The 25,739-nt window shown below is 41.2% G+C and overlaps 1 protein-coding gene across 3 annotated transcripts in view; it reads right to left on the bottom strand.

Moving 5' to 3' along the window:
• Positions 1–25,739, bottom strand: part of CAP2 (cyclase associated actin cytoskeleton regulatory protein 2) — a gene marked incomplete at both ends in the record, with an annotated part of 109,213 nt that overhangs the window by 37,917 nt on the left and 45,557 nt on the right. For 2 of the 3 annotated variants that reach the window (XM_084228818.1, XM_084228817.1), the window contains 2 exons: positions 5,423–5,508; positions 5,792–5,935. The exons of the other annotated variant lie outside the window; for it this stretch is intronic. In XM_084228818.1, the coding sequence (XP_084084944.1) occupies positions 5,423–5,508; positions 5,792–5,935 (230 nt within the window). The remainder of the gene's footprint in view (positions 1–5,422; positions 5,509–5,791; positions 5,936–25,739) is intronic. 3 annotated transcript variants of the gene reach the window in all.

The following is a 25,739-nucleotide window of genomic DNA, read 5'->3' on the forward strand; positions in this document are numbered from 1 at the left end:
TGGAATGCAGTTGCTTGATTTAAGCTTTGATATTGAGGCATCCACTTCAAAGAGGGCTTGCCAGACAAGTGACTGCCTCCCCGACCAAGTCTCTTCTGTTTTACAAATCAAAGTTGACTTAGATTAACTGACTGACTGTGACTGACTTATAGCTCTTCCTTTTTCCATTATTCTTTTTTTGGCCTTCCCAAGCTGAAACTTCCCTTCTGATGTTTTACACTCACCAATCAAGAGTGAACCCCCCAAAAGCCTCAATCTCTCCCATTCTTGACTCAGGTGAAAGCAGGTCTCCAGGCCTGTGGTGTGTGTGCTCACTCTTACCCTGTTACAGGGCAACCCCAATGTGGAATGGGGTGGTCTGAATGTGGGTTCTCACACTCCCACGTGCATAAAAGGGACTTATCAGAAGACTCAACTGCAGACACACACAAAAAGGTTAATAAAGAATTTACTTACAAAAAGGGGAAATGAAGAAAGGAATAACTCAGGGAGAAAGAGAGAGAGATAAATTGGTGACTGCGTCCTACCAGTTCTGCTGAGCTGGAACCCCAATAGCATGCTAAAAGCTGGTGAAAAAACAAGGGACTCCCCCAAGGCCCACTTGTCTGGTTATATACCAAGCCTGGCTGCTTAACTCCACCCTCAGTTCCCAGCATTTGTCATCCTTGGTGTCTTGTATCTCTTTGGTCTGGGGTCGGGGTGGAGCCCGTAAAATCTGTGTTTGTGGAGTTCGCTCAGGACATCCTCTCCTCCTAACAAGCCTACCCATGATCTTCTGTGACCTGGCACTTCGGGTAATTTCCAGATCTTGTTAAGTAGTAAATCCCTTTTTATTTTTTCCAGTTTCCTGAATAGTTGTGACATCCCATCACAGAATGAGGGCACAGCCAGCTTGCTGCACCCATAAATAGGAGTTGAGTGGTGCGGGGTGTTCTGCTTTTGTCAGGTTTTACCCTAAACCTCAGTGGTGACTTGGGATCGTTTTGACGGCTTCAGGGTGAAGTGAATGAATCTACACTTTGGGTTGTATTTCCTCATCTACCTACCGCACAGTAGGCATGTTAAGGTGAGTTGAGTTGTCCTTGATGCTTCTAGAAGTTCAGTTTCTACTTAATAGCTGACATTGAGAGCAAAGACTGGACTCTGTGTGTGTGTATAAAGTGGAGACCCCACTGCTCTTGGCTATGCTGCCACCTGGGGAGAATCATTCATACTCGGGGTCCTAAAATTCACTCATATTGGGAATGTAGAATGTGGGGAAGGCAGGAACTCTTGAACTGAGATAGAAACTAAAATGGTCTCCAAGGGAGATAAGCAAAAAGGCAGAGGCTCAGGGGGTGCCTAAGGGGCCCTGAATAGGCTTGTAAGGTGTGTGTCCACCCATTCTGCACAAAGACGAGGTGCCAATGTTCTCCATGATATGGGAGTCACTATGTTGCAAGTTCATGTTGACCTATTTCCACGACTAGCTTTTGTAATTTAAACTTCTTCTTTTCTGTGAGAAACTTCTATTTTGATGTGAGAAGAGATGCTATCTTGAATTTCTGGTGCCTTTTCTCATTCACATTGCACAATTCTATAGTTTCTAACACAACATGACAACATTTGGAGTATCTCACAGGGCACAGTTTTCCGTGCAGGAAGCCTGTTATTGAGTATAATTTCTTTTGCCCAAGTTCCCACTGGGTGGAAAGGGAGAAAGGCATGCTGAAATCTCTTAAAGCTGCCTTTCCTAAAACCTCCAAGACCTGTATTGTTAACATACAATGACTAAACTTTACCAAGGGAGCAATAATGCACACCCCACACAATTCATCCATCTAAAGCATACAATTCGATAGTTTATTGAAGAGAGTCGGGCAGTCATCACCAAGGTCAGTTTTAGAACATTGTTATTCACTCTAAAAAGAACCTCTCCCCAATATCCATGAGCAGCAGCTACATTGATTTCCCCCAAACCTCACCTATTCCAGAAAACCGCTAAAGCAATTTCTGTGTCTATCATTTTGCTTTGGAATTTCATGGACTTGAATCATATAATACATGGTCTTTTATGTCTGACTTCAAATGTTTGCAAGGTTAACTCTCATGTTGCTGCTTTATAGCTATTTTGTTCTTTTTATGGATGAGTAAAATTCTATTGTATGGCTACACAGTCATGCGTTGCTTAGTGACAGGCATATGTTCAGAGAAACGCCTTGCTTGGTGATTTTATCTTTGTGTGAATGTCATGGAGATTTTATCTTTGTGTGAATGTCATGGAGTGGAACTTTTGCGGGGAGAGGATGTCCTGAATGAACTCAACAAACACAGGTTTTATGGGCTCCACCCCCATCCCAGGCCAAAGAGATACAAGACACCAAGAACTACAAATCCCATAATGTCATCACCGGAAAGGATTGCTGGGAACTGAGGATGCAGTTAAGCAGCCAGGTTTGGCGTGCAACCAGACAAGTGGGCCTGGGTGGGGGGGTGACTGGTTTTTCGCCAGTTTTCAGCATGCAATTGGGGTTCTAGATCAGTGGAACTGGTAGGACGCATTCACCAATTTATCCCTCTCTTTAGACCTGGGTTTTTCCTCCCTTAATTACCCCATTTTGTAAATAAACCCTTTATTAACTTTTCTTTGTGTGCCTGCAGCTAAGTCTCATTCTATGTATCTTTAAAGAATGCAGGTGAGGCCCCACACTCAAGCCACCCCACTCCACCTTGGGGTTCCCTGTAACAGAACTACATAAACCTAGACCGTACAGTCTACCACACACGTAGGCCACATGGGTACTGGACCACCGTTATATATGTGGTGTGTCATGGATTGAGATGTTGTTAAGTGAAGTATGACTGTCCATTTTATCTATGTATTCAGAGCCTGAAAATCTGGACATTTGGGTTGTTTCTGCTATTTGGCTATTATGACTAATGTTTAATATTATAACAATAAATATCAATGTACAAGTGGGCTTATGTTTTATTTCTTTTGGCCATATACCTAGGAATGGAATTGCTCAGTATTACTATATTATATATATATATATATAAAATACATATTACATCATTGTTCATTTTTGTACAATGTTTGCTTTCTCCTCTTAGGTGGAGTCCCCATAGAATTCCCACCGCCAATTCACCTGTGCACCATCACCATAGTCCCTTGTGCTCTTCCCCCTCCTATTTTGATCCCCCTTGCAGAATGTTTCTCATTTATAGTTTCCTGTTAATTCTGGTTTATTTATTTATTTATTATTATTTTGTTTCCCCTGATCCCTTATTTAGTTCCCCTATACTCCTCCTATAAGTGAAATCATCCTATATTCTTCTTTTTCCTTCTAGTTTATTTTCATCCATGTTGCTGGGAATGGTATCAGTTTATCTTTTTGATTGCTGAGTAGTATTCCATGGTGTATATGTACCATGTCTTCTTGATCCAGTCATCTATTTTTGGGCATTTGGGTTGTTTCCATAGCTTACCTATTGTAAATAGTGCTGCAATAAACATAGAGGTGCAGGTATCTTTTTGAATTAATGTTTTTGTGTCCTTTGGGTAGATTCCCAGGAGTGGAATTGCTGGGCCACATGGTAGCTCCATTTTTAGTAGTGGTTGGACCAGTTTGCATTCCCACCAGCAGTGTAGTTTTTAATTGTAAAATAAATATTGGTACATATTTCTTAAACTGAGTGTGGAGGTATGGGTAGTCTCTGTGATATAATTTTTTTTTCTTTTTTGCATAGAAAAACTGGAGTGTAGACCAGAGGTACAGGGGGTGAGAGAATTCACCAGATCCAGAGTGGGGAGCAGAACAGGTGGATCTGAGGGGAGCAGTGGGTGAGACAGGAGAGGTCTGCTGCGCCATGTGGGTTACTCCCTGGCTGGGGATCAAACTCAGGCCATTGCAGTGATAGTGCTGAGACTTAATTCCCAGGCCACCAGGGACACCTTGTAACATAATTCTTTATACCTTACAAGTATTTTACAAACATTCTTTTTAGATCTACTCAGTATTTATTAAAACCAAAAATAACCCCTACCAGAGTTTTGAATGTGCAATATTGGTCAATCACTTGGAACTACATAGGTATTTATTTATACATTCTTTGTAGTTTTTCTATTCCATTTAAAATTTGCCATATGTTATAAATTCTTTCCTTATAATTCTTATTTTTAGATATATGTTAGTAATGTGAAGATGAGAATTGATGCAAAAGTCTAGACTATTCCACACATTGCCTTCCATCTGAACAGTATGGTTGTACAAATGAGATGGCTCCCAGGAGCCCTTGCATTTCCTTACTGGTAAATGTCACTTAGCTCTTGGGGGTAACCCACTCCTGAGCCCAGAGTCTAGCTGATGGAATTTTATTGCTCTATTTCTGCCTCATTCCTTCCTTGAGTGACCAGGGATGGGCCACATTGTGTGTAGCCAGCTGTTTACAGAGCAGGTGATGACATTACCAAAGCATGAGGAATTTTATGATGCCCCTTCAATAGTTTAGGAAACATTTTCTTGGATATTTCTTTAGCTCTGACCTCTATCCATTTGGCCCCATTTTCAACTTCAACCCCAGTTTAAGTCTCTCGAAGCTCTATTATTTGCACTGTGAGATGCAAAGTCCTTTTAAGTTGCTTCTTCAGGCAGAAACCCTTGGTTCAGACTCATCAGTATTTCCAACTGTCCACTAAAAGGCTGCTATTCTGGCCAACTCACTGTATTTCCTCTTAACACAATCTGGTTTTCTTCTCCATGGCCTGACTTATGGTCTCATTTCTTTCTTTTTTTTTTTTTCAGAGTTATTTATTTATTTATTTATTTATTTATTTATTTAGACAGGGCGGGGAACAGAACAGGCAGACTGACGAAATACACTGCTGAGGGGAGCAGCGGGTGAGACAGGAGAGGTCTGCTGCAGCATGTGGGACCCTCGCTGGCGGCCAGGGATCAAACCAGTGCTGCAGAGGCTGCAGGTAGCCCAGCGCTCAACTGCTGTGCCCCCAGGGAGGCCCCTCTCATTTCATTCTTGTTCTTCATTTACACTGCATTTCCTTATTCTTCCTTTCTTCTCAGCCACCACCTCTATTTTGATCAATGTAAAAGTTTTGTGATCCTAAAGGGCTAGTCCATGCCAGGGCTCTGTCATTACTGTGGATTACGTAACAGCCACATGTATTTAAGTGGGGGAGAGTTCATTTAAGTGGGGGAGAGTTCATAAGAGACCCGAGGCAGACTTTCTAAAACATACATTGTCTGGATAACTGATTTCACATTCTTCTTTGTTTTATCCATAAAGATGGGATTTTTCTTTCAAGTTTAGAATAAACCAGTTAACAGACTTTGAAGGGAATCGATAATGAACTATGTGAAGTTTTAGGGACAGTTATCTAACAAGTGATCAACTGAAAATTTGGCCAGTAAAAGCAGGTACGTACCTGTGTTTGTAGTCCTTCAAGACCCTGTTGGTGTAAAAGGTGGCCGCGTCATTCATCTCCTTGACATAAGGACCGGGTTTGGGGGACTGAGAGAACAGGACCATCACCCAAGCATAGAAGGAAAAAAAAATAGGATAAGAAAGAAAATGACTTCAAGAAAAAGAAAAAGAGTGGAGATGTTGATTTGAAAGTTGGAGGCAAATTTTGCTTCGCCAAGACTGGTGAAACACTTTTCCCATCTCAGAATGCAAAGCACTGAACTTCAAACAGGCCAAGAAAGAGCTGGAAGAGGAGGGAGCCTGCAGGCTGAGCTCTCCTAGCACTCCCCTATGTTACAAGGTGCAGGGGCCACGTTCCTTCTGGACTCACCACGGCTATCCACCCCAGCGCAGGGATGCTCTCGCTGACCGCGGAGAGATGATTGAACATTTCACTCCCCCGGTTTCTCTCTCTGAAAGTCTGGATTTCTTGAATCTTTTCCGATATTGGTTTCAGAAGTGCAGCCACGTCATTCTGTAAGCAAACCAGGAGGAGTGTTTAATAAGGACAGAGAGAAACACAGCAGGTGTCCAGGGACCTAAAAGGAGTATGTAACCATCTTGTGGATTTTTTAAAAATTATTTTTAGTGATGTACCACTATTTTACATGCTCGCTTGTTTTCACAATATAGGATATGATACATGATAGACATAATATAGGATATATCACATGATATACACAACACAGGGTATATTACATGGTTCTCCCACCACCCGAGCACCCACAGCCCTCCTCCATAGTCCACTGTGCTCTCCAGCCCTCCTACTTTTTTTTTTTTATAGAGGAATGCTTTATTTATTTATTTATTTGTTTGTTTGTTTATACATGTACTGGGTACAGTCAGAAGCGCGGGAGGGTGAGAGAATTCACCAGAGCCAGAGCGGGGAGCAGAGCAGGCAGAAGGACCGAAGTGCACTGCTGAGGGGAGCAGCGGGCGGCAGGAGAGGTCTGCGCGCCATGTGGGACCCTCCTCCGGAGGCCGGGGAGCAGCCGGGGATCGAACCGGTACCGCAGAGGTTGCAGGCAGCTTCACAACCAAGCGCTCAACCGCTGCGCCACCGGGGAGTCCAGCCCTCCTACTTTTAACCCCTCACAGAGATGCCTCACATCTATGGTTGACCAAGTTTCAAGGGTCAGTTTTAAATTTTGTCTCAGTCTATCCTTTGGTTTCTCTGCATTCCACATATAATAGAATCCACTGGAATTCATCATTCTCTTCTGGCTCACTTTTGTTGTTGTTATGGTGACACTGTGTTTTCATTTTCTGAAGTATAAAATGGCACACACATTTTTTTAGATATATTTTATTTATTTGTGCATACAAGGGCTGGGTTGTAAGCCAGAGGTGTGTGTGTGGGGGTGTGTGTATGTGAGAGAGAGGACTCATCAGAGTCAGAGTGGGGAGCAGAACAGGAAGACTGAGTGAACTACACTGCTGCAAGGAGAGCAGTGGGCGAGTCAGGAGAGGTCTGCTGTGCCATGTGGGTAGCTCCCTGGCCGGGGATTAAACTTGTGCTGCAGAGGCTGCGGATTGCTTCATAGGTTGTGTCTTAACCCCTTGCGCCACCAGGGAGGCCCGATTTGTTCTCTCTTAACAAGGTAGGAAAAGGTACTGCGAAGAGATGGCTCAGGCTTAGAATGGGCTGTTTGGGTTCAAGTCCTGGCTTCCCAGGGTACTACACATGACCAGTATTGTCTATGGTTCGTGATCTCATCTGCAAAGTAGTATTGATACTGGCACCCACTGCCCAGGACTGTTAGGAGGAGTAAATGAGAGAACGTGTGTGCACTTGGTACAGAAGGGAACAGTGTGTACACTTAACAACTGGTAGCTGATCTGTAGGGAATCTGCTTGGGGTCAAATACTAACAGTTAAAAAGACTGACTAAATTCACTGACCAGCTCTTTCCTACTTTTTATATGCAAACAAAGAGAGGCTTCCTAATTGAGATAAGCGGGTGGAAAAGAAGCATGTTTTTGTTTGGGAGAAACACAGAGAAAGAAACCAACATGCGCTCAAGGCTCAGTGGACTGTCTAAACCCTTCCATATGGAATGAGGTAAGAAGAGAAACTGTGACTGTGGATGCTGGCGAGGTCTTGTGGGTCATTCACGAGCGCCTTCCCACCTCCTCACTTTCCCTTCTGTTTGTTACAAAGAAAGGTTTTGTAGATTTGGCATGAAGACCCTGAACTGGGGTTGTAATAGAATGACTGGGTCCTTCCCAAACTCAAATGTTGAGGTCCTAACCCCTGGCACCTCAGAAAGTGACTGTATTTGGAAGGAGGGTCTTTGAAAAGGTAATTAGGTTAAAATGAGGTCAGTAGGGTGGGTTCAGATCCAATAAGACTCCTGTTTTTAAAAGAAGGGGTAACTAGGACACAGATTATGTAGCGGGCCTTAGAAGAAACCACCAATGTAGATACCTTGATCTCAAACTTCTAGTCTCCAGAACTGAGAAAATAGATTTCTGTTGTTTAAGTCAACCAGTTTTGTGTGACTGTGCTCTGGCACCCTACCCAACTAATATCAGGGTACAGTGTCAGTACAAGAAAGGCAAACAAACACCTCCAAACCCTCATCAACAATAAACCAAAAACATTCCTTGCCCTAATCATACCTATTTCGTGTTTGTTAATGGTTGCCAAAAGTCAGGTTTAAATACTCTCCCTTGAATTTCAATCTTTAGAAGACAGAAATATTTCCCTCTTGAAGGGATTCTTTTTTAGTTCAAATTCAACACCTAGTCAAAGCAGTGTTACAGGTTCCCCCAGAAGGCAGCTGATTTCTAATTATGGCAGAACTACTAAAAGCATCCTGGTTTTCTCCCCAAATTTGGTTAGCCATAATATTCTTGATGCAATGGCATTTCTGAGAAAGGTCAGAACAAAGGACTTGATGGTAAACTGGCCTATTTTCCCAAAGGAAAAAGATCCAGAAATGGTGTATTTACAATATTTGATAGATTTATTATTATTTTAAAAAATTTATTTATTTATACAAGAACTGGGGCACAGGCCAGATGCGCGGGAAGGTGAGAGGATTCACCAGAGACAGAGTGGGGAGCAGAACAGGCAGACTGACTGAAGTACACTGCTGAGGGGAGCAGGAGGCAAGACAGGAGGGGTCTGCTGCGCCATGTGGGCTTCTCGCTGGCCAGCCGGGATCGAACCTGTGCTGCAGAGGCTGCAGACAGCTTCACAGTGCTGCGCTCAACCGCCTGTGCCACTGGGGAGGCCCAACAATATTTGATAGATTTATTAAGGCTGCCTTTTTTTTTATCTCTAACTTCCCAAGAACAAACTCTCAAGTGGGAGGAGACAAGAGCATTGGAAAGATATTCTATATTGGTTATCTGATGAAAGCTTCAGAAAGATTGAGAAAGTTTCCTTTTGCCTTCATTTGACAATCACATGAGGAATTATCTTCTTTAAAAAAAAAAAAGCACTGCGGAGAGAGCAATTAAGTACAATTGCTATTGGCACAAATAAACAAGACAGCTTTTATTCTGTGCCAATAGATAGATTTCTCCTTACTTTAAACTGGCCTTATATTTCCAGCTTATCGTGAACTCTCACAGCTGGAATAAAAAATAGAGAACATTACAATTTATGGTGTGAATCTTAAGGCTGATTGTGTGGGATGTCAGATGAAAAGTGAATGGGGAGACATAGAGGTATTTCCACCTGTTGAAGTATTAAGTATATATTAGATATGTGCAATAAATACAGGTCAAGCTGCACTGATGTCAACACTACAAAAGGCCTTTGCATGGACTTGATACATATTTAAGGTGTCCTGGATCTTCACATAGTTCCACTTAGATTTTTTAAAAACTTCATTACTCAGATTCTTTTCATTCTGAGAGTAGTTTCCTTGAAAGAAAATTTTCAAGGTTCACGTGAAGATTAGCTGAAAAGTCTTCTCTAGTGTTCTCTGGGTTCTGTGACTTTCACAGAAGGCAAAAAATAGCCAAAATTGGGGAGAGTTCAAGCACAAATTGCCAGTTTCCGCAAATGTTTCCACGAGTGAGCTTAGCTTGATGGGACTGTATTTTGGAGCATGTTTCAGGGCTGAATTCTTTATGACCCTAGTTTCTTTTAAAGTTGAAGGATTGCGATCCACTATCAGCTTCATCTCAGTTGAGCTCCAGAAATAAAGTAAAATTACAGAGCTTTATCAGCAAGCTTTGGAGAAACTTTACCCAAAAAGGAAAACTAAATTTCTACTCATGCTGCTTTTTAAAAGATGGAACAAACTGGGAGTTTGACCTCAAAGATGTGTCACTGAGTAAAATGAAGTAAGCCTGTTATTTCTGCAGTCCAGAGTTCTTGTGTGTTCTACATGAGGCTGGAAATGGATCAATCTGTCGTTACTTCTTTTCAAATAAGTTCTGTTTTGGATGATAAAATTAATATATGGTCTTTGTGAAACATTAGAAAAATACAGTTGGGAAAACACATTCTTAAATCTACCACTTGGAGGAAAGCACAGCTAATCATTATTTTAAAGATTTATTTATTTATGTGCTGAAGAACTGGAGTGTAGACCAGAGGTACGGGATGGTGGTGAGAGGATTCACAGAGACAGAGTGGGGAGCAGAACAGGCAGATCTACTGAAATAAACTGCTGAGGGGAGCAGCAGGGAGACAGGAGAGATCTGCTGCGCCATGTGGGTCAGCTCCCTGGCTGGGATCAAACTCAGGCTGTGGAAGTGATAGTGCTGAGATTGAACACCTAGGCCACCAGGGAATCCCCTAATTATTTTTTTATAGATATAATTATTGGAGAGACCTTCAAAAATAACAATAATTAATTTAAATAATGGTTATTAACATCTTAAGGAATGGCCCTAAGCACTGAATTCAAGCAGCTTAATTAAAATGAGCATGCACAAAGACAAATAAAAACTTATCAGTGTATTCTTGGCAAGTACTGTGAGAAAGCTCTCATTCCAGAAAGCATGTTTTAAACAAAAGCACTACAAAGACCTACAGAACAACTCAGACAAACTAACAGCATTAAAGTAAAAACTGGACTTTTCAACATGTGGCTTCTACCCACACTAAAAATTCTAAGAAAGCACCTATCAAGCAGCCAATCATACTACCATGTCACCAAACCATACTCAGACTACCATCTTACCAAGGAAGGATCATTATTACTCTGGTTTATATGTTTTCGTGCTAAATTTTACTAGCTGATTCCACGTGGGTACATGTGTGTACATATGTGTGAGTTATAGCACAGAGAACTTCTGGAAAGACATAAATCTGAGTGTTAACATAAATTATCTATATAATTTGATTGGTTTCTCCATATAGTATAAATTTTACACATATATGCGTCTCTTCTGTAACTAAATTCTAAAATATATTAAACAGTTTTGCACCTTCAATGGTAAAAATAAATTTTACAGAGGTACTATATTAAGCCTTTTTTCTGATCGTTAGGGAGCAGCTTCAGGAAAACATGTTCAGAAATGATCAGAATAAATTATTCGGATGAAGGAGCGAGCTAATATTTTCTCAGCAAAGATTATCCAAATCAGGAACAGATTTTGCTTATAAGAATACATTAAATACATTATTTGTGCACATTCTAATAAATAAAGTGATTGTTTTCACTATTTTAAGTTAGAAGCAATTTTTCAAAATCAAAAGTGTTAATTGGAGTGAACTTGTTTTGGTGCAGTTGTAGACATTTCCCTAAGCTATTGTCCCTGTGTGTTCTTCTTACATAAAAATTTTCCATTGTCCAGAAACATTTTGGAGGTTTCAAATATGCCTTGTGGAAATAATTTCAAAAACATTTGTACATTTAAGATAACTTGAAGATTTAAAACATTTGCAAAACTGTCACTGAAGACAATCTAAATTAACGAAACCCACTGAATATCACAAATGTACATGAGACTCTGTCCTTCTAGTGTGCATCACAACAAATTCCTTGGAAGATATTTTTATATGTTCATAGCCTTTACATTCCACATATAATATCTTATTTTACTAGTTGTTAAACCCTCTTAAAAATACACCCAAGAATCCCAAAGATTTATGATCATAATCCTTAACCATCATTCTTTGTTTTTGAAGATTTATGCATACAAGAACTGGGGTGTAGGCCAAAGATGTGTGTGGGGGTGGTGAGAGGATTCACCAGAGACAGAGTGGGGAACAGAACAGGCAGATTGACCAAAATACACCACTGAGGGGAGCAGCGGGCGAGTCAGGAGAGGTCTGCTGCACCATGTGGGTCACCTCCCTGTCCTGGGATTGAACTCGTGCTGCTACTTGCTTCATAGTGCTGCGTTAAACCCCTCGCGCCACCAGCGAAGCCCCTTAACCATCATTCTTAAAGGATAAAACCAAGGAGACTTGATCTTCTGGGGGAATGAATTTGCAGAGTTGCACTGTCTTGAACCTAAGACAGATGTTTCTAATAGCATAAACTCCTTAAAAATATTTTAAAAATTACTTATTTAATTGAAGCAACACTGTATTATAACAGCATGTAATTTTCAGGTGCGCATCAGTGAAAATCTGTATGTATAAATACTACATGAAGTTCATTGCTAAAAGTCCAGTCCTCTTCTTCACTATACAATTGTCCCCTTGTCTGGACCTACCCACACCTCTCCCCCCTTCTTTCAGGTACCACTAATTGATCATATACTATAAAAGTCGATAGTTTTTGCTTTCCCACTCACTGCTGTTTGTCTTTGTTACTGTTCACATGTGTGAAGCCTATTTCTCATCATTTCTAGGTTCTGTGCTATGTTATTTGGGTAAGTCCTTACTCTAAAACCTACAATTTATTCATCAGAACAGAACACTATTCTGCTGTCATCATATGTGGGTCACAATTTTCTCTAAGCTCTCAAAAGTGTAGATATGTGCTATTTTTAAAAAGTCAAGTTAAAAAAAAAATAAAAATTAAAAGTCAAGTTTAGTGGAAATCTATTCGCTTACACCCACTCTATGACCCACGTGTGCTTACAATATTGTATATCCTGAGTCTTGCTGCAGCACTAGGGGTCAAAAGATGGTAAATAGCCCCACAAACTCTTAAGATTAATGGTTCTCCAGGTTCAGACTTATAGTTTTCATTATAGTTGCTCTGGTATATAGTCTTTGAGGTTTTAATTTATTTTAATTTTAATTAATTACTAATGATTATTATTAATTACTATTAATTAAAACAATTAATATTGCCTTACATCATTGTTCATTTTTGTGCAGTAATTTGTTTCTCTCCACTGATGTAGTCCTCATAATTCTCCCACCTCCATGTCACCCATAACTGTCGTCTTTGATTAAAAAGATAATAATCCCATCAGAGAAAACATATCTTATCCACACATGCACTGCTATATGGGTTAACAGATGAACCTGGGGTACATATGCAGTTCTAGGGTAGCTCTCCTGTATGACTGGGTGTGACCAAGGGGTTCCTAGAAAACTCCGGGTTCATGGCAGGGACATGGGATGAACCTGGGTGAATTGAGATCCAGGAAGGAAGCACTGGGTCAATAACAAGTAATGACAAATGAAGACATACAAAATCATGGCAGAGAAAAACCAGAAGGGAAATTAAGCTGATAAATCAAAAACTTGACCTGGTTTTCCACAATAAGCATAAGAGAATAGAGAGGGTGACTCAGTAGGGTCTTATCTTATACTTTGTTATTGTTCCAGCTTACTTTATTGGCCCTGTTGAGAATATGTCAACTCTTACCCTCTCTGGGTGGGTACCATCTGGCTTCTGACATTGATGAATTTCATAATCAGCTATAATTTTACTTAATGGGATTTTGAATGTTCATATTGAGCAGCAGTAGATTTCACTGTGCTTTACTTAAAACACAGACTTCACTTAACTAACAATTGCTAGGGATATAAATTGGAGAAAACTGCCAAACCCATTCAAATGCACACAGCGTTATGTAATTTAAAACAAGATACTGTGATCAGAAATTAGTTCTCTGAAAAGAGAAAAAGATCTTATCTGCCATTATTTTTTTTCTACCAATACTTGTTGAGAACTGACTGTAAGCCAAACACCATGACTGAGCTGGCTTGGAGGTTCCAGCAGGAACAGACTTGACACTGACAATGGCTGGTCTGGCTCTACTCAGAAAGGGAGGTCCTCTTGGACCCTCCAAGCACTGAAATTTGGGAGGGACACACATGGAGCGGTGAGAGGAAGGACCCCCCCCTAGCCAGCCAGGTCAGCCGCATCAACCTTGGCAATCAATGGGGTGACAGATGTCACAGCCAGATTGTCTTCACATCCCAAACATTGTGACTGTTTTTCACCCATTATCTGTGCTTTCTAATGACAAATCTTGCTTAAGCCACCAAAATCACCAGGTGAAAGACCCCAGACCTGTCAACCATTATTGTTCCCCTGGATAAGTGGTCTGTGGTAGAGGGATGGCCAGATTTTCCCTCTGAGGTTCATTTCTTGAGAACTTTGCTGAGATGGCATAAATCTATAGTTTCCATTTCAAAATCAAGAGAGGCAAAGGTTTCAACAACTGTCCTGGGAGTTTTAAGACATAACAGAGGGCAGATGAACCATTTACTGTACCAAGTTACTTCTCTCCAATCAGCCTTCAGTAGGAACCTGCTTTCTGGGTGAGCACTGCTTTGATAAGTTCCAAGTTTGCTTTTCTCAGGAGTCATACATCCAACCAACCACCAGTTGGTGAGCAGCTCAACACAAACAGCACCTTCCTGGGAGCCGGGGGAAATGTTGCACCTTCCTTTGGGTAAGTCACCATTTACTGCAGAGTGCAAAGGAGGAACTACTAAAGAAACCAATTTTTTCTTGAAGGTAATTCTTTTATTTTTACTTCTTGAGGAATCGCTAGTTTACAACACTGTATAAGTTCTAGGAATACATTTTCTCACTTCAGCAACTGCATGTATCTCCCCAACCCAAATATCCAGCCATCACCCACCACCAACCAGTTGGGCCCTTCTACCCATCTCCATGCCTGTCTGTCCCCTGTGGTAAGCAGCATTCTATTGTCAGAACCTAGGGGTTTTGGTTTTTTTTTGGCTGTTGGCTTTATAGAAACCTATTGACCTTTGTTTAACTTGAGGTTTCTCAAACTTTTTATGCCCTTGGAACTTTCTATTTCCAAACTCTTAGTTTTCCAGAGAATGGTATTCATAACACAGACGCTGGCTACTCGAGGAAGCCTGTGGGGTGACTTCAGGCAGTCAGAGAGCTGTTGGGCTGCTCGCTCTTCATTCTCTCACTGCCAAGGACATTTCAAGGACATTTACTAGATATGAAGAGGTTTCCCCTTTCTTGCATCCAGACCATGCACAAGCACACACACAGGGCTTTTTTCCAAGAGCTATCATCATCTGTCGGGGGGCTGCTGGCATGGCTCCCCCTGGGCACTGAGATTCTACTACTCCTGCCTCTTCTGCCAGCCCTTTTTGGGCCAGTGTTGCCCCTAAGCACCCCTATCACCAAGAGTTGCAGTCTTTCCTTGGTCCTCTCTTTCCTTCTCACATATCTAAGCTCCTGTGTGGAAAGACGGGATTTTGAAACAGTATAACTAAATGTCAGTATTCTTCTCTTCTGCAGCATAAAATTAGGGCCAACAGCATCTGCCTCTAGTCTTCAGGTCTTGAGATAATTTTTCTTGAGATAATTTTACCCAAATGTCCCCTAGCCTGGCTTCTTTGCCAGCCCAGAGGAATTTTTAGCTACTTCCAAGCCCAGAGGGGTTCCCTAGTGTTTCCTTATTTAGGGCTCCCTGATGCCACAGCCACTGATCACGTGCAGGGTGCTTGAGGGTTGCGGTGCTTGGTGTTCCCCACTGTCCCTAAAGGAAAAGTGGGCCCAACCGTGTGTGTGAAGCCAGATCAGAACGTGGTGGATGTCCAGGAAGAACATCCTTTGATCTTTGACTCAGTGTTTAAATGTGAAGCCCATAGTTCTTAACTGTGTAATAAAATGGAGATGACAGTGTTCACTATATTTCTAAAGAGAGTTGTCTTGTTACCTGTTAGTTCGTGAGTTTCTTCATTTATTCAACAAATATACACTGAGGGCCATGTGTCAGGGCTACTGGGGTACTGGGGGCACTCTTGTTGCTGCCCCTGGGGGTGCATTAGTCTGGGGCCTCCAGAGAAACAGGACCCACAGGATGTGATAGTGACACCTCTAACCACACATCTGTCTATATTTAAGTCTGGGTCTCTGTATGTTATAAGGCACTGGCCCATACAATTTTGGAAGCTGGAAAAGTCCCAAGGTCTGTAGGACAAACTGTAACCTGGATCCAAAGGCAGAAAAAAGCTGATGTCCCATTAAGAAGGCCCTCAGGTGAGGGGCATTCTCCCTTACCTCACGTGAGGTGCTTTAAATGTTAATGTCATCCAAACACACCCTCAGAGAAGCACCCAGCATAATGTTTGAACAAATATCTTGGTACCCCGTGGCCCAGTCAAGTTGATGTATAATATTATGTATCATGTGGGAGATAGACAAAGAACAATGGAATAATAAATAACTAAATTATATATAGTATGTTTGGTGTACAAAGTCATAGGATATAGAAGTAGAGCTGAGTGAGGATATGAAATACATGGGGTGGGGGAGTCCGATTTAAAACAGGATGGCCAGATTATATCTGATCACTGGGAAGGTGATGTTTGAAGAAATTCTTGGAGGAGGCATTAGCCATATAGACAATGGGGGAAGATCATTACAGACAGACAAAACCGCCATTGCAAATCTCCTAAGTAAGAAGGTGTCTCTGGTGTTTAAGGATTAGCAAGCAGACCACAGGGGCTGGAATGAGAGGGGCTGGCTGTGAGGAGGGAGAGGAAATGGTGGGCTCCCAATCAAGTGGAATGTTGAAAGGACTTTGGCCTTCAAATCACCATAGAGTTTAAAGATTACTTTGTCTCCTGGACTGAGGATAGATTAGGGGTGAAGGTAGAAAAAGGAAGATCCTATTTGAGACTTCGTAATAATTTGGATGTGAGATGATGCGGAAGACTGAGAAGCAGATTCTGGATTGGATGTGGGCCACACAAGCAAAGGGCGTGTCAAGAATTATTCCCTGGGGAAAAGGAACCCTCTTACACTGCTGGTGGGAATGCAAACTGGTCCAACCACTACGGAAAGCTGTGTGGAGGACCCTCAAATTACAGAAAGAGGAGCTACCATATTATCCAGCTATTCCACTCCTAGGAATCTACCCAAAGGACACAAAAACATTAATTTGAAAGGAAACTTGTATTCCTTTGTTCACTGAAGCACTGTTTACAATAGCCAACAATGGAAACAACCTAAAGGCCCCAGAAGAGATGAGTGGATCAAGAAGATGTGGTGTATATACACAATGGAATACTATTCAGCAATCAAAAAAGATGAACTCATGCCATTGGCAACAGCATAGGTGGAACTAGAAGGAATTATGCTCAGTGAAATAAGCCAGAAGGAAAAAGAAAAATATCGATGGTTTCATTTATAGGAGGAATATAGTGGATCTGAACAAAGGGTCAAAAAAAAAAAAAAAGAGGTAACACTTGCAAGTAAACTACACGTTTGATGCATCTGGGGGAAGGAATGGGTCCAACTATGGGAGGGAAGAGCACAAGGCATTATGGTGACGGTTCAATGTGATGTAGTGATGGGAGATTTGTGGGGACTACACACGAGTGGAAAAATCAACTATGCACAAAAATAACTGCACAAAAATGTAAGAAAAAAGTAAGTAAAATATGCAAAAAAGATGAATATACATAATAAACATCTTGTTAAATATAAACTAGGCATAACATTTGTTATGCATAAACATACACATACAATCTATTTCTCCCTACATCCAGCATATACAGATATGAACATATAGATGTTCCTTAAAAAGCTGAAAAAAAGTAAACTAATATATTCAAAACTAAAAAACAAAAGAACGACACCTTGGTTTTTGACCTTTGCAACTAGAAGGATGGAGTTGCCATCATGGGGGAAGAAAAAGTTACAGAAGGAGCAGATCTTAGCAGGAAAATGTAGAGTTCAGATTCACGCAATTGAGTCAACCCTAGCCGACTTTTCCAGGGGCCACAACTCACTACAATTAATCTATTGATGTCCTTAAGGGTTTTTCCCCAGCTCCATCACTTTACATTCCACTTTTTACTTTGCCTTTGGCTGGGCGCATCAGCTCACATTTCCATTCAAGACAACACAATGTATTAACGTGCTCCTCCCTGTCTACAAGGACACTTTCGACCACAGCCAGCCAGGGGTGAGCTCCAGGCTGTTTCTCTCCTGGTGACGGCTCCTGCTGAGTCACCTACTCTGGCCAGCAGCGAAGCTTGTGTGGCAGCATCCTGGATGACAGGTACACTGTAGTCACAGTAAGATTATTTTTGCTCATTTCCCAGGTCAATTAATCATTGTATCCTGAAAATAGCTGGTCCACAGAAAGACCTTTTGCACTTGGCTTCTTTGTACCATACATATCCTACTAATGGAGGTAACAGATGGAGACACACTGTTTAAGATGGTTGATTTAAGGGCTGACCCAATCGTGTTATCTGAGTGTATTCTGGTGATCTAACTTGCATTTTTAGAGTAAACTCAGTGTTTGAAACATAACAGATGAATGAATAAATGAACAAATTACTGTGAACGATAAAAATAATCTAAGAAATAAGACATGATCAGGGGGCAGATAAAAACTTAGGTATCTAAAGAAGGCAATAGTTCATCAAGTTTTGATGTGGATTTTTTATTCACATATAATTGATATATAATATTTTTTTAGTTTTAGGTGTACAACATAATGATTTGGCATTTGTATATGCTGTGAAATGATTGCAGTAGGTCTAGTTAACCTCTTTTATCATACATAATTACAATTTTTTTCCCCTATGATAATCTTTATTTTTTTGTTCATAGTGAACGAAATTATCAGGTGAATACCTTTATGTCTTCCTCCTCTGTTTCCTTTCATATCCTTTTTTTCTGCCTGGTGTCCACTTACTTCAACCACATCATGCTTTCCTGTTCTTTTTTCTCTCTTAACATATTTCTTGAGAGATTAAAGCTTATTAAGTTAAGTGCCAGATATAACCTTAGGCTCCTTAATGTTGCTGATAGGTTCTTGGAAACTGCCACTTTAAGCAAAATGAAGCACAACAAATCCACTTTTACCAAAGGCTCACTGATATCAACAAGAGTCACGTTCCCAGGGCATATTTCTGGTGACAAAAAACATCACCAAGTTTCTAAGTAAAGACCTCCCAAACACCTCTAATATTAAACATTCAACTGTATACACTCACTCACTCATTTATTCATTTTCCAACCTGCTGTTCTAGTTCAGGACTGCAGGTGGCTGAACCCTGACCTGCAGCTCAGGGTGTAAAGTGGAACCGCATGGGCAGGATACCCTTCCACTGCAGGCGTGTCATGCCCACACAGACCAGGATAACTTCGACACACTGGTGAACCTCACATTTGCGATGTGGGAGGAAGCTGGAGTGTCTGGAGAAAACCCCCTCAGACATGGGGAGAATGTGAAAAATCCTTGATTGTTTTTATCCTCACCGAAATGATGTTATTTGAGGCCCTTCTGTATTTGGAATACATTAGTGAGAAAAGAAAGATTTCCTTATGAGGTTCACAAGCAGTGAACTCCCAGCAAACAATATAGGAATAAGCGTACCACACTATGAAAAAGGGAGTCTAGCAGTAAAAAGGAATCAGGGATGATGGAGTGTTTCATTAATGTAAAAAAAAAAAAAAGCCAAGTGAGACTTCTTGGCTCACTGAAACATCTGATTGAATATCTGGTTAATTCTGTTTGATGCAGCCAATCTGTCACATTCCAGTAGCTGAACATGGGACATCAATGAGGGGGAACAGGAAGTAGAAGGGGGATAAAAGTTGCTTTTTCTCTAACTGGCTAATGTGAATTCAGTCACTTACAGCCTACAGTTCGATTCCAGATACTCCTGACCTTGACATGTGGTCCAGGGTGAAATGCTACTGATGAGCATTACAGAATAAAATCCGACAGATCTAGTTTCAACCACCTACTTGAGTATCTTGGTGTCTTAGCAATTTGGTTTTTTCCTTTCTTTTTAGACACCTTTGTCACAGTAGATCTTTCTGACTTCCAGCTCAGCAATTTATGTTAAGAAATGCTCTCAGTTTCTTCTTGCTTTTTCTTTGATGACATCAAAATAAAAAATTAAAATATGAATACGTGCACCCTACCACTGGCTAATATCATAAGAAGTTGGTGTCTTTACTGAGAGGAAAATAGATACTGTTGGTTTTAGAAGATTACTTGGAGTTTCCAAGATACACCCTCCCAGCATAACGCAGCATTTCAAAGTACAAAATAAAGTCCCTGCAGGGGAAGAGTGACTTCAGTCGGCCTTCGTTGCTATGGCCACGGAGTCAACAGGACAAACATGTTTAGATGTTTAGCTTTCCATGATCCCATGGGTTGGTATGTGGACCCCCTGGTCTCTTAGGATACCCTACCCATGTTTAAATATTATAAGTTACTTATCTGGGTTTTTCCTATGAAAAATATAACTTATTAACCATCACATGTTCCTGAAGTTTTACTTCCCATTATTTTGTTGGATTTTTCGACTTTATTGGTTCCTAGAACACATCTGCTGATAGAGATAGGTGATTATTTTATATGGGGGAGGCTTTCAAAATTGGTAGTCCCAAAATCTCACTTCTTCAACTTCTGAGTGCAAGGTGTCTGGATATTGGGAACTCCGTGTGTCCCGGATTATTCCTTTTTTTGTCTCTCCTCATCCTCACAAGGCCCTATTCTGTGCAGGAAGAAAGAGTTTACAAACCCTGCCACTGAAGGTTAGTTCCACAAAAGGTTCTATGAGTCTCTGGTTCCTAACAATGAAGGAAAACAGCGCTTGAAATTGAGAAAAGAAGACAAGCATGGACGATCGGCTCCTATTTCGATTTTATTTTGAAATAAAATTTTATTTTTATTTCAAAATGTCTTATTTTTACTTCAAAGAAAATTTTATTTTTATTTCGGAATGTCTTATTTTTATTTCAAATAAAATTTTATTTTTATTTCAAAATTTTAGTTTGAAAAATTTTAGTTTCAAATTTTCATATTTTCAAAAGGCACATACTTTTTGGATAATATGACCTTATTAAAAATTACTAACCCCTTTAGTTACCAACCAAATTCTTTTCAGAGTCAATGCAAATCAACCAGGAGTAATAAAGGGGCTGACAAAAATGTTGGAGGAGTGAATGGCTGATGAGAGCTTGCACGGCAGGAAACAGGAATGAGAGCATGAGGTCCAAATTCACCATTCCCAGCATGTCCCCTGGCCGGCCTAAGACCTGATTCTTCCGATCAGCTCACTGACTGTCTTGGGACTGAGTGTCATTTGTTACCAAGCTCAGCTGGGAAAAGCTGCGTGGCACTGCTAACCAGAAGCTGGCGCCCTGGGCCAGAGTCCAGCTGATCACTGCAAATCTCCAGCAAATTCTATAATTGAACATCTGTGAGCTTTCATCTCTCCATCTGGAGATGGAGTAGTATAACATTACTACCACGTACTCTAGTGTGACATTGTGAAAATTAACTAACAGGTGATTAAAAAAATATTGAGACCCTTGAATTAAAACGTCCCTCATAAATATTCATAAGATGTCATCAGTACTTTAATGCCATTTATATTAAAAATGGGGGGCCCTCAGCATGGGGAAATCTATTTATTCCACTATTTCTATGAGCCATTCTGCTTCTCTCCTCTTTCCCCAACTTCACAAAATACTGTCCCTTCGATACTGATGCTCTTATGTGAGTAGAGAAATTCAGAAATGGCATTTGAATCTTGCATTTTGATTTCACTCCTAAGACTCTTCCTATCAGAAATCTGCAAAGAATGATTTTTAATGACATTGAAAGAAAACTGTCTTTGGTTAAGAACAGCTTGTGCTCAGTGAGGCTTCAGGATGGGGACCCCCAGATGATGACACAACCCCTCCTTCACTGTAAAAGGGAGAAACCCAGGTGTCTGCAGGTGGCTGCTAAATGGTCTGCAAACTGTATTCTCTGTTGGATTTTCTCACCCAGGACAATTGCATGGCACTGCCACTGTCAGACACATAAACGCTACTCACATAAAGCTACCCCCATCTTTAACTGACACAACACACACACACGCGCGCACACACACACACACACACACACACACACACACACACTTGATCTTCCCATTTGTAAAACACCCGGGAACCACACTAGATGGAGGTAAAAGGGAAAAGGTGTTTACAAACTGGTAAGGAAATCTGATATTTATCCTGTCAGCTGAAATGAACCTGACAGATGTATTCTCAGTGAAAATGAAAATTGTGAGCCCTATCACGTTACCCAGAGCGATGCCGCCAGATGTGCGGCGCGTGTGTGACAGGGAGGCAACCTGGGTCATTTGAGCCAGGCTGCGGTTCCAGCAACTCATGACAAGGGAGCTCGTTAAAAGGCCTTGTCTAGAAGGGGGCCCCCCAAGTGTCAGATTCACACAAGCAGATTGAACAAAGTGGTACAGAAATGACTTTTCTATCTGCCCCCATGCACAGACTTGCTCACTGACAGGAGCTCTCTGGGAAGAAAACCAAGAAAGTCAATTGTGAGGCCTCCCTGGTGGCCTAGGCCTTACGTCTCTGCACTATGAAGCTATATCCAGTCACTGTGGCTTGAGTTTGATCCCCAGCCCCGGCCAGGGAGCTACCCACATGGAGCAGCAGACCTCTCCTGTCTTGCCCACTGCTCCCCTCAGCAGTGTACTTCAGTAGATCCACCTGCCCGTTCTGCTCCCCACTCTCTCTGGTGAATCCTCTCACCCTCCCCCCACACCTCTAGCATATCCGCCAGTTCTTCTGTGCAAAAATAAATATTAAAAAAAAGAAAGTAAATTGTCTGTGATTTTGGCCTGCAAAAATGACTCTCCTTTCAGGCTAGCCAACGGGACATGTCCCAAGGGCACAGCATGGGAATGGCCCAGTTCTGCCGAGGATGCTCACTGGGTCTCCCCGCCTGCTGGACTCCCACCACTCCAAACAGGGGGCACCTGTGCGTGTCAGAAGACACATAGGTGAGAACTGAGAAGGCTGTTTTCTAAGGCTGGCTCCTGTTTTTGGGGCTTTCTTTTTTAGGGTCCTCTTGTACACACTGAGCAACATCTACTTTTTAAAGTTTTTAAAATTGAGATACCATTGGTTTACAACACTGTGTGATTTAGAGGTATCAGACGACTGCCTTCGGGTGTATGTCACCACACTACACTCACCACCAGGACACCCAGAGTCCTCAACAATAGTTCAAAGCTTTCCTTGTCACTGAACAATGAATTGGCAACAGCTACTGGCAACACCAGGGAAAGAAGTCTGAGAAATGCCGTGAAGGCTGCCCTTCCTTTTATTTATTTATTTATTTTTTTGTGCGTAGAAGAATTGGGGTGTAGGTTAGAGGTGCAGGAAGAGGGTATTGAGAGGATTCACCAGAGAGAGCGGGGAACAGAACAGGTGGATTTACTCAAATGCACTGCTAAGGGGAGCAGTGGGCGAGACAGGCAATGTCTGTGGTGCCATATGTGGGTTAACTCCCTGGCTGGGGATCGAACTCAGGCCATAGGGGTGATAGCGCTGAGATGTAACGCCAAGGCTCCCAGGGAGGTCAGGATGGTCTTCCTAAAGAGCTTGGTGGGGCAGCTTTGTGGTGGGAGTTGGGCATGTAAGAATGTTAGATCAAGGCGTCCTGGGGCTCCATGCAGGATTTAATGGCCCTCCTTTCATGCCTTGCCTGTATGGACTAGTATTTGGTTCTTCAGTACAGAGGCCTAAGCCAGGGCCATCCCACTGTAATAACAACACCCAGTCAAACTGTATTCTTTGTCATCCCCTGAAGAGTTTGCCTGTTATTGCTCATCCGTGCCTGGAATGTGGCCACCTACAAGCCAACAATGTCTTTCCTTCCCATTTATAGGTGTTCCAAGTACACACATTGCATCTCGGGGAGTCACAGAGCTGTCCAAAAGAATTAGAAAGGAAACATAGAAAGAAAGAAGAATGAAACGAAAGAGCTGTAGGTTCTGTACTCTGCACTCTTGAGAAGGAATTTTAGGGATCTGAAATAAAGAAACAAGGTGCAAACAAACACAATAGTAACTTCATAAACAATAAAGAAATCAAACAAACAAAATCCACCAATTCACAGGTCGAGTCGTAGGCAATGATTTAAAGGGGAACATTATCCACCTTCACTGTCTGAATGAGTGGATGACAATCCAAAAAGAGACAGAAGAGATAGTGACCACTACAGAGGAAGAGGAAGTGATACAAAACTCAACAAAACTTGCAAATATAATAAAGGACTAAAAATACAAACAATTTGTGCAGCACAGATGGAGTTAGTGTGACTGTGACATGCTAGAACAGCTGGCCCAAATTATGACTGCATTGCACAAGTATACTGCAGCAGTACCTGGCAACATGCGTGCTAATCATTGAATTGTCTTCCCAAATTCTTATGTGGAAGCTCTAACCCTCAGTCCATCAGAATATGACCTTATTTGGGAATAAGTGGTTGCAAATGCAATTAATTAAGATGAGGTGGTATTGGAGGAGGTGGCCCTTAGCCCATAAACACTGGGGAAATCACATGAAAAGGGGAAATTTGGACACAGATATGGTCACTGGGAGAACATGAAGACAGAGATCAGGGAAATGTACCAACAAGTCTAGAAATAGCAGATGGGCAGCATACACCCAGAAGTTGGGAGAGAATCCTGCACAAGATCCTTCTCATGGCATGGCTAATACCTTGATTTTTAACTTCCAGCCTCCAGAATTATGAGACAATACATTTTTGTTGTTTAAGTCACTCGGTTTGTGATTCCTTGCAGCCCTAGCGAACAAATATGTCTAGGACATAGAATAAGGGACTGCAAGCTTTAAATAATAGGAATCTACCGGTGTCAAGAAAGGTTTGTGATGAGCGCAAAGTTAAGAGATGAAACAATTTATTGAATGGAAAATACATTTTTGGGAAAGACATGAGAATTACAGACAACTCCAAATAATGGGTGACTTCCCATGCCCAAGTTCCCTTCACATACTTGTTTATCAACTTTAAAAAAATATAGTCAGGTCTCCCTCCTGGCACAAGGGGTTAAACACCACATTATGAAGCAATCTGCAGTCTCTGCAGCACGAGTTTGATCCCTGGCCGGCCAGGGAGAAACCCACATGGCGCAGCAGACCTCTCCTGTCTCACCTGCTGCTCCCCTCAGCAGTGTATTTCGTCAGTCTGCCTGTTCTGTTCCCCACTCTGTCTCTGATGAATCCTCTCAACCCCCACACCTCTGGCCTGTACCCCAGTTCTTGTATGCATAAATAAATAAATCTTAACAAAAATATAGTCAAAGGCAAAGTCTTAAGCTATCACAAGTAAGGGAAGTTGGCATTTAATGATGTGAGGATAAAAATGTGATTCGATTTCCCTCCATTGACTTTGGAGGAGCATAGTGATTGGGTAGGGAAGTTATGACAAAGCCAAGGGAAAATATGGCCGAGCAGACTATTTTAAGAATTAGAGGACTTTAAGCAATTGGCCAACTGAAAATACAAAAAGTAGGTCACAAAGATCATATCCCTTATGTCATTGTGGGGGATAATTAAAGCTACCCAGAGATATAAAGGCATCTTGGGGGAAGAAATGAATTAGAGTATTAAGCTAGGATTAATTAATAATCCTTTCATTAATAATGAAAACGGTTGGTAGGTTAGCAAATAAATTTGAGGAACTATCAGGTATTAACAGAAGCTCACAAAGAGATCAGATAATAACTACACAGAATGAATAGCAGGAGAACAAAACACTCCTTTTGTTTCTTAAAAGGGAATTAAAGCTTATTTAGTTAATAACTGAAATAAATAGGAACAATTTAAGTGGTTTTTCTGAAATACACTGATGTTAGACTTTTAATAAACAGTGTTCCTGAGCTTATCTTTTTGCCTAGCTTAAAAAGAAACAGTTTAAAATCCACCAAAGAAATAACAGAATGGAAAAAGAGAAAGCAATAAGTGACTAATATAAGGATACATATATTTGGGCTTAAGGACAAACAGTCAAAAAGTAAACGTGAACCACCGATAATAGCTTTATTAAAGCAAAAAATAAAGGTAATTAACTAGATTTAAAAAATTAAATTCAACATTCTGTTGTTTAAAA

This window comes from Talpa europaea (genome assembly GCF_964194135.1).
Source record: "Talpa europaea genome assembly, chromosome: 2".
NCBI classification, from domain to species: Eukaryota; Metazoa; Chordata; class Mammalia; order Eulipotyphla; family Talpidae; genus Talpa; species Talpa europaea.